The sequence below is a fragment of the Notolabrus celidotus genome, chromosome 13 (genome assembly GCF_009762535.1).
Source record: "Notolabrus celidotus isolate fNotCel1 chromosome 13, fNotCel1.pri, whole genome shotgun sequence".
In the NCBI taxonomy this organism is placed as follows: domain Eukaryota; kingdom Metazoa; phylum Chordata; class Actinopteri; order Labriformes; family Labridae; genus Notolabrus; species Notolabrus celidotus.
The window spans coordinates 32789241-32798045 of record NC_048284.1 but is presented as its reverse complement, the minus strand read 5'-3'; the positions used below and the strand labels follow the sequence as shown (position 1 = coordinate 32798045).

General features: G+C 37.9%; 1 protein-coding gene across 1 annotated transcript; it reads right to left on the bottom strand.

Moving 5' to 3' along the window:
• LOC117824631 (zinc finger BED domain-containing protein 4-like) lies at positions 1-2509 on the bottom strand. Its single transcript, XM_034700165.1, has 2 exons — positions 1244-2509; positions 1-924 (listed from the first exon to the last, which is right to left on the bottom strand). Exons 1-2 carry the CDS (start codon positions 2507-2509, stop codon positions 661-663), a joined length of 1530 nt encoding a protein of 509 aa, XP_034556056.1. The 3' UTR covers positions 1-660.
• Positions 2510-8805: the final 6296 nt, after the last annotated feature.

The window sequence follows — 8805 nt, the reverse complement described above, 5'->3', positions numbered from 1 at the left end:
TTAAAATCATGCAAACAGAATTCTTGAATGTCTTCCTTTATTTTCAAAAGGTGTTTCACTTCTAAATAAGAAGGTTACAGGGCTACCATAAAACACAAGTAACCAACAGTGTTACTTTTTAGCAACCCTCACAACTTGTAGCAAGTGTGTAATTAAACCCCTCAACTCACAAAACTCCTGTGAGAATGTCTGGATCATAAATTACAAAAATGATCATAAATCAAAATAAAATCCTGACAAAGTTACCTTAACAAACTTACCAGTATTCATGGCAACCAGGCATTTATTAAATTGCAAAACAAGTTTTAAGCTCCACTAAATTTCAACTCAAATCTGTGAAAAGGCTAAATCAAAAATATCAAAAACATGTCCTGACTGTCAGTTCCAACTTGCACTGTAATTTTCAAGTAAATGTCCCAACACTGAAACAATGTTTCCACCAAGCAAACATAAAAAACACTATACAGGTGCAAATCAGTGCAAGTCAATTTCAAGTCCCATCTTTAAAAATGCTAAATCAAAATATTAGAACTGTGACATAACTAACTCAAAAGACATGGTAGTCTGTGTACATTTACCAACTTAAAGCAGCCACAATGTACTCAAATGAATGTCCCAAACACTGAAACAGGGTTTCCACATGACACTGTAGGTTAAAGTCTAGGCCTCCTTCATCAGCAAAGGCAGGTTTTTTTTGACAAAGAGAAGCATTTCTGCTTTCTCACACTGGATCCTGTTTCTTTTTTCATCAACAATGTGTGATGCAGCAGAGAAGAGACGTTCGCTGTCCACACTTGTACATGGAGCTGAAAGGTACTTGAATGCTGCTTTGGCCAGGGCAGGAAAGCGAGACAAGTTGCTCTTCCAATACTTCAGTGGGCTCTCATTTCTGGGGATGGGGGGCTCACTCAAATAGCCATGCACCTACAGAAATGTAGACAAGTGTATTACTATGTATGTCTGATAAATTACCAGCAATCTGGACATTGCAACATTTTCCTCTTAAGAGCTTTGTTGAACTTTGCTCTGAGCAGATGACCAGTGCTAAAGGTCGACCACAAGAGGGCAGAGAAGCATTACTAAATACGGTATTTCTTAACAATTAGTTTTTTTTAATTTAATTAAATTGACTAGTAACTCTATAGAATGCACAGCACATTAATAAAAAATACAAAATCATTACACAAAGGATTCTAACAGGCTTCATTATTTGAATAAGAGACAGGATCTGATAATACTATACCTGCACACTTGTGCGGCTCGTCAGGCCTGCGTGCTGTTCCATGATCAAGTTTTCCTCCAGAATTTCATCATACATGTCAAGCAGCGACTTTCCACCCTCGTCACTTGTTCTTATCTTCTTCTCTTGAGGTTCTTCTGTGTCCGGTGTCTCCGTAGTTCTGTCGCTGTGCGTCATTTTGTCCACTTGCTTCTGGAGCATATTTACAGCCGCTTGCTTGGTGACCGTGTCAAAATAACGGTCTTTGTACCTAGGGTCAAGGATCGTTGCCAAGTAGTAAAGCGGCTCGGAGAAAGCGCTTCCAAATCGCTCGTTCACAGCTTCCAGTAGAGTGCTCTTTGCTGTGCAGACACCACTGTCTGTGTCAGCCGTCTTGCTCAGCAAACGTTTCAGCGCCACAACAGAGGGAATCACGTCCGCAGCAGTAGCCAAGTGTGAGCTGATCTCCCTCGTTAATTGTTCAAATGGAGTGAGAAGCGTGGTCATGTTTTCAACGAGGCCCCACTGATATGCGCTGAAACAAGCAGGCAGCTCATGATCTGCTCCATACACACCAAGTGCGCGCTTCTGATCCAGTAAACTTTTCATCATATAAAAAGTACTATTCCACCTGGTTGTGACATCTTGTTGTAGCATCTTGGGTTTCATGCCTAACTCTTGCTGTATGACTCTCAGTCGAGAGGTGGCGAGTTGAGAGTGGCGAAAATGTCCGACTATTTTCCTTCCAATAGCCACACAGTCAGAGATGCTCCTCTGGCTTAACACTCCGTTATGCACTGCTAGCTGCAGCGTATGAGCCATGCAGCCCAGGCTTTTAACATCGCACTCGTCCATTGCCTTCTGCATATTCCGAGCATTGTCGCGAAGCACAACATGCACATTGTCTTTTTTAATTTTCCACTGAGCAAACATGGAGTCAAATGCGCTAGCGATGGCAGCCCCAGTATGCGATCCTGCAAACTCTTGTGCATGCAAAACAGCTCTCTTCATTTCAAAGTTTTCATCAATCCACTGAGCAGTAAGGCTCAACATACTCATCTGACTTACGTCCGAACTCCATATATCCGTAGTGAAACTAATGTCAGTCACATTGTCCAACAATTTGTGGATATGCGTGGCCACGACTTCGTGCAAAGCAGGGAGGGAAACGTCGGAGAAGTAGCACCGACTTGGAAGGCTGTAGCGGGGTTCGATATGCTCCATCAACCGCCGAAATCCTCTGTCCTCCACTATGGAAAATGGCTGGTCGTCGAGAGCAATCATTTCCATTACCTTATTCGTTATTGACCTGGCTTTTGCGCTGTCCTTGGCAAATTTCTTGGTTTGGTCGAGTACTTGCTGTATAGGGCTCCCAACTGCGGCTGCTGCTGTTGTTTTTGCCTTCTGGCTAACGTTAGCAGCGTTAGCTTCCTGCCATTGTTTGTGAACTTCTGGATGGCGGTTTTTCAAGTGACATATTAAATTTGTTGTGTTGAATGACTTGACGCGGCATCCCCCTCGCATTACCTCGACTTTGCAAGTGTTGCATACTGCTTTTCGAGTATCTTCAATCGACACCGTAAAAAACGACCACACCGCTGACATTTTTTCTTCCTTTTAGTTTCACCCCCCACAATTCCGTGTTGCAGTGACACTGTCACATGCCCAAACAGATACCACATGGCCAAATCCCCCTCCCCCTCCCCCTCCCGGCACACGTACACAAACAGCAACTAGACGGAAATAAACATCGGTTGTTAATATCGTCCCAGTTTTACTCATCAGACCGATGCCGATATGTTAAAAAATGACAAACATCGGCCGATACCGATATTAATGCCAATATATCGTGCATCCCTAATTATTATTATTATTATTATTATTATTATTATTATTGAATTTTTCTCCATTTTCATTTTAAAGATGAACAGAGGGTGATGGGGAGGGCGTCAGAAGGGAATGCAAAACAGAATAACCGAAATGACTGTAATAATAATAATAATAATAATGATAATAATAATAATAATAATAATAATAATAATAATAATAATAATAATAATAAAATAATAATAATAATAATGATAACAAAAATAATTATATTAATAAAAATAATACTAGTAATTATCAAGTTGTTTGTTTTCATCAACTCCTTTTTTTTTTCAACTTAATAGACAGCAATTCAAATAATGTCGAATAAATTGAAAAAGTCTATTCCCTACCAGTGGACTCTTTCAATGTTCCTCAAGCTGAAAGTCTCCTTCTCTGGCTTAGACAGTTTGCTCTCTGAGACAGGCAGGTCCAGGCAGCTGTTCTGATCTTCCAGAGTGTGATTTTGGTAGGTTCCAGGGTTTATGCTCAAAAACCGCTAGATTGTAGTGAGCATTGCTTGACATTTCCTCAGCTTTGACTGAAAAGTAATAACAATAGTAATAGTAATATTTATACAAATAATAATAACAACAATCAATTATTTAAATTATAAGTGATGAACAAAAGTGTATATCGACGCTGTTGGGCGGAAACCTCGTATCTCCAAATTTTGACATTTTGTTTTTTTTTCATACATCATTACTATTTGTCAGCCTTTATGGGTGGCAATGGTTTCTACATTTTTTTAACCAATGAAAAGTATGAAAAGAACCTTGTGACTAAACCACGTAACTCTATTGGGTCCTCAGACCGTCGACGAAACCTCGTAGCTCCACCCCGTTCCATTTTGAAGGAAGTGCGCATTTCCCTCAAATAGCTTCAAAGTTACGACACAGTTTTCGATTGGCATCGTCTGAGGTGAGTAACGCGATAAAACCCTTCAAATTCAGTTTCACAGGATACATGGTAACTCAGTTCAAGGTATACAGAGAAGTATTACTTATTAATAGTTTTGTTTTTTGATTTCCAGTCGTCCGAATAGGTGGAAGTGATCACGATGACTTGTAGCTAGTTAGCCATGACATAAAATGATCTGAAAAGTCACCGATCTTTCTCTAGCTAGATCCGTGCTTCATTGAAAGTAATAATTCCATGAAAACTCACTTCATAATATTTTGATCATTGAAACTGTGATGATGAATGTCGTTTGGCTTGCTGAGTTGTCTGAAAAGCAAGTTAAATGACACGATATTATCAAGCTAATGCTATGTGGATAGCCTATGAGCACTTTAACAGTGACGTTCTCTTTGATACTTTTGTAACATGTCATACCATCAAAACCGGATATGCATGACGTTTGTTTGTTTTCTGACTTCCTACAGCAGAATGTCTTTATCTTTGGAGGAAATGTGTGAGTTAGCGAAGGTGTCGTATGAGGAGGCAAGAAAGCTACAGCCAGTTGAGTCAGACAGTGACAGCACAGGTGGAGAGAGAGAGGGAGACGAGGAAGCAGAAGTAAGAGGAGGTGATCCATACACAGAGAGTGAGGAGGTGATCCATACACAGAGAGTGAGGTTGAGGATAGTGAGGAAGACAATGTCAGCGAGGAAGTTGAGATGGATGCAGGTATGTTTAATAATGTGTTAATGATTCATGAGTTGAATTGTCATTGCTTCCTGCAGATACATTTAAATAAATAACTTCATTGATAACTTCATTAATGATAAATAGTTAAAACTGTAACTCTAAAACATGGTTTGATACATTTGAATAAATAATTAATTACTTCATTAATGATAAATAGTTAAAACTGTAACTCTAAAACATGGTTTGATACATTTGAATAAATAATTAATAACTTTGTTAGCAATAAATAGTTAAAACTGTAACTCTAAAACATGGTTTGATACATTTGAATAAATAATTAATAACTTTGTTAGCAATAAATAGTTAAAGATGGTTAAAATTAACTTTAAAACACAGTTTGATACACTTTTTATCATTAATACCTTTTATTGTTGCTGTTGTAGATATTCAAAGAAACTTCTAACATAGGAAACAATAGGAATGCACATAAGTTGATACTGTTACAATACATAATTGATTCCTTTTATAGATGTTTTTGTTGCTGAACAAGAACTGAATTATCTTTGTGTGGTTGTTACTGTCAGAGCAGCATCAACTGAATTAACGATGAACTACTTATTTACATTTTACATGTTTTTATAATTGCATCTGTCTCACAGTAGTGTAACATTTCTGAGTATTTGGTTGTAAATATTTTAGAGAGTGTTCTTGTTGGTCTTGCATTCAGTGAAGCCTCATAGCTGTTTTATTTTTTCTCCAGTAGGCTGCAGTATTGAGCCAAGTGTTCATTAGAAATTAGAAATAATCGTTCTGAGGGATTCTCAGTGTCTTGCACTGCTTAGCTAAATAAAGAATTAGTTGTTTGAGTAATTACAATGTTATACTTGCTTAAGAAATACTAAGACAATTAAGGCTATCGTATGCTGAGGACGGAGACTCTGATAATAAGGGTGCAGTTGATGACAGTTTATGCCAAGGTGTTTTCCCCCTAAATTATATTTTCCACAGAAATAAAATTAATATATGTGACGGTATCAGACTCAGTGTCAAGTTTTCTGTCTACTCGTTCTTATTGAGAAAGATCAGAATGTGTACATGGTCAGTGTGGTCAGGGTCAATTGTTTAAATCTCTAGTAATAACCAATGCTCTGTTAAATACTCTGGAAATAGTTATTTTACCAAGACTCTTGCCAAATCTATCACAACAGGAAAATATAACGACGGTATCAGCTGATCTCCGGCACGCACTTTACATTATCAGCTGTTCAACTCGATGACGGAAAAACCTCGTATGTCCACTTCAGCTGGTACAAAAACACTTAACTCCATTTTAGACTGATTTTTCATAAAATGTAATTTATACAATGACACATACTTGGAGCTGAATGTACTGAGAGCTAAATGTCAACTATGACTTTATAGTGTTTCTTTATTTGAAAGTTACAGGTTTTTTTTTTTTTACATTTCCTGAAATTCACAGTTTTGGAGATACAAGGTTTCCCCCCGACAGCTACGATATTAAAAATGAAAATATTAGTTGTGAAACTAAAAGTAATATTAATGTTATACAATGTTACAAAATGAAACATGTTAAAGATGATAAAAGTGATGATGACAATAATAATAGAAATAATAATACTTACTTACTACTACTTTTTATAACTACCATAATATAATATCATAATTATACATATATATTAATCTATATGTACTATAAAAACAAGATTTCAGACAAAAAGCTAAAAATCACATTTTATTCAGATAAGTGGATTTTTGTCATCTCATGGCAGAAAATTAATATTTACATTTTTTTTCTAACTTAAAGAATTAACATTAAATTAATAACACAAATATATTCATATATATAATTATATGTATATACACTTACACCAGAAATTATTCATACCCCTGGCAAATTTTGACTTAAAATTACTTTTACACAACCAGTAAATCTTTTCCTGATACGAAATGACACAGGCGTCTCCCAGATGGTAATAAGAAGATGTACAAGAGGCATCATTGTGGAAAAAAATATTTCTCAGCCTTTATTTACATTTGAACAATAAGTGGCATGTCCAAAATTATTCATACCCTTCTCAATAATGAATAGAAAAGCCTTTATTGGCTATTTATAACAATCAAACACTTCCTATAATTGCTGACCAGCTGTTTGCATATCTCCACTGGTATTTTTGCCCATTCATCTTTAGCGATGAGGTCCAACTCGTTCAGGTTGGAGGGTCTCCTTGCCATCACCCTGATCTTTAGCTCCCTCCACAGATTCTCAATTGGATTCAAGTCAGGACTCTGGCTGGGCCACTGCAAAACTTTCATGTTTTTGTCCGCTAACCAGTTCTTCACCACTTCTGCTGTGTGTTTTGGGTCGTAGTCGTGCTGAAATGTTCACTGGTGCCCAAGGCCAAGTTTCTCTGCAGACTGCTTGATGTTGTAGTTGAGAATCTTGATGTATTGTGTTTTTTTCATGGTGCTGTTTACTGTGATTAGGTTCCCTGGTCCATTGGCTGATAAACACACCCAAAGCATTAGATTCCCACCACCATGTTTGACAGTGGGTATGGTGTTCTTAGGGTTGAAGGCTTCTCCTTTTTACGCCATATGAAGGATACATCATTGTGTTCAAACAGTTCAATCTTTGTTTCATCTGACCATAAAAAAAGAAGACCAGAAGTCTTTTCTTTGTCCAGATGAGCATTTGCAAAGGCCAAGAGGGATGTGTGCCTTATCTGGAGAAGTGGCGTCCTCCTTGGTCTGTGTCCGTGGAACCCAGCAGTGTGCAGTGTCTGTTGGACTGTCTGCCTTGAGACGATGCCACCAGCAGAGCCCAGATTCACCAGGATGGCTTTGGTGGTGATCTTGGTGGATTCTTTTTCACCTCTCTCACTATCCTCCTGGCCAGCACAGGTGTCACTTTTGGCTTCCAACCACATTCTCTGAGATTTTCCACAGTGTGGAACGTCTTGTATTTTTCAATAACACTTTGCACTGTAGCCACTGGAACTTGAAAACATTTAGATATGGCCTTATAGCCCTTTCCTAACTTGTGAGCATCCACAAGGAGCAACCCCAGGTCCTCAGAGAGCTCCTTTGTCTTAGCCATGATTGTCCACAAACCACCTGCAGAGAGCTGCTGTTTTTCACCTGTTGAGTTGATATAAACAGCTGTTCCCAATGAATCAGGGTCATTAGGATGCTTTAGAACAGCTTGGACTATTGGAATGGTATAGAACTTTGGATTTTCCCACAGACTGTGACAGTTTGCAAAGGGTATGAATAATTTTGGACATGCCACTTTTCGTTCAAATGTAAATAAAAGCTAAGAAATATATTTTTCCACAATGATGCCTCTTGTACATCGTCTTATTATCTTCAGGGAGACGCCCTTGTCATTTCCAATCAAGAAAAACCTTGCTGGTTGTATAGAAGTAACTTTTAGTGAAAATTTGCCAGGGGTATAAATAATTTCGGGCATAACTGTATATATGAAAATAAAAAAAAATAATAATATTATATAATAATAATAATAATACATTTTATTTAAAAGCGCCTTTCTAAGCACTCAAGGACACTTTACAGAGAGGTTCAAACACACACAAAAACACGCTAATGCTAATGCTCCAACATGTATGTAAATATTTTATTCTGCCAGTAAATGCAGTTTTGTCAGGTTTGTTATTTTCCTGGATTTCCAGTTTCCTCAGGTTTCTGTTGAAAATTTGTTTTTTAATATTAACAATATTTAAGTGTTTGTTTAATGAATTCATATCAGACAGTATGACTTCCTGGCAGAGAAATGTAAACACACAGCCTATATGGAAACTTTGTAAGATACCATTTCTAAGGGGGATGTCTCAGTATCGTACAGTTTGTTTTTCTGCCATTTAGGTAATAATATACAATACTACTGTAAGAAAATATTAGGGAGACGTTCCTACTGCTGCCCCACCACCTGGAGATGTTCTGGGACCAAAGGGGTTAAACATCTGTGAAGGGTGGATCCCAGCTGATGACCCTGCAGCTGGTCGTGTGGCTCCGGTGAAGTGCAGCAGGCAGCAATGCCCAGTAGGTTGCTAGTACCCATGCTTCCATCTAAGAGATCTCCATAGTGTGTT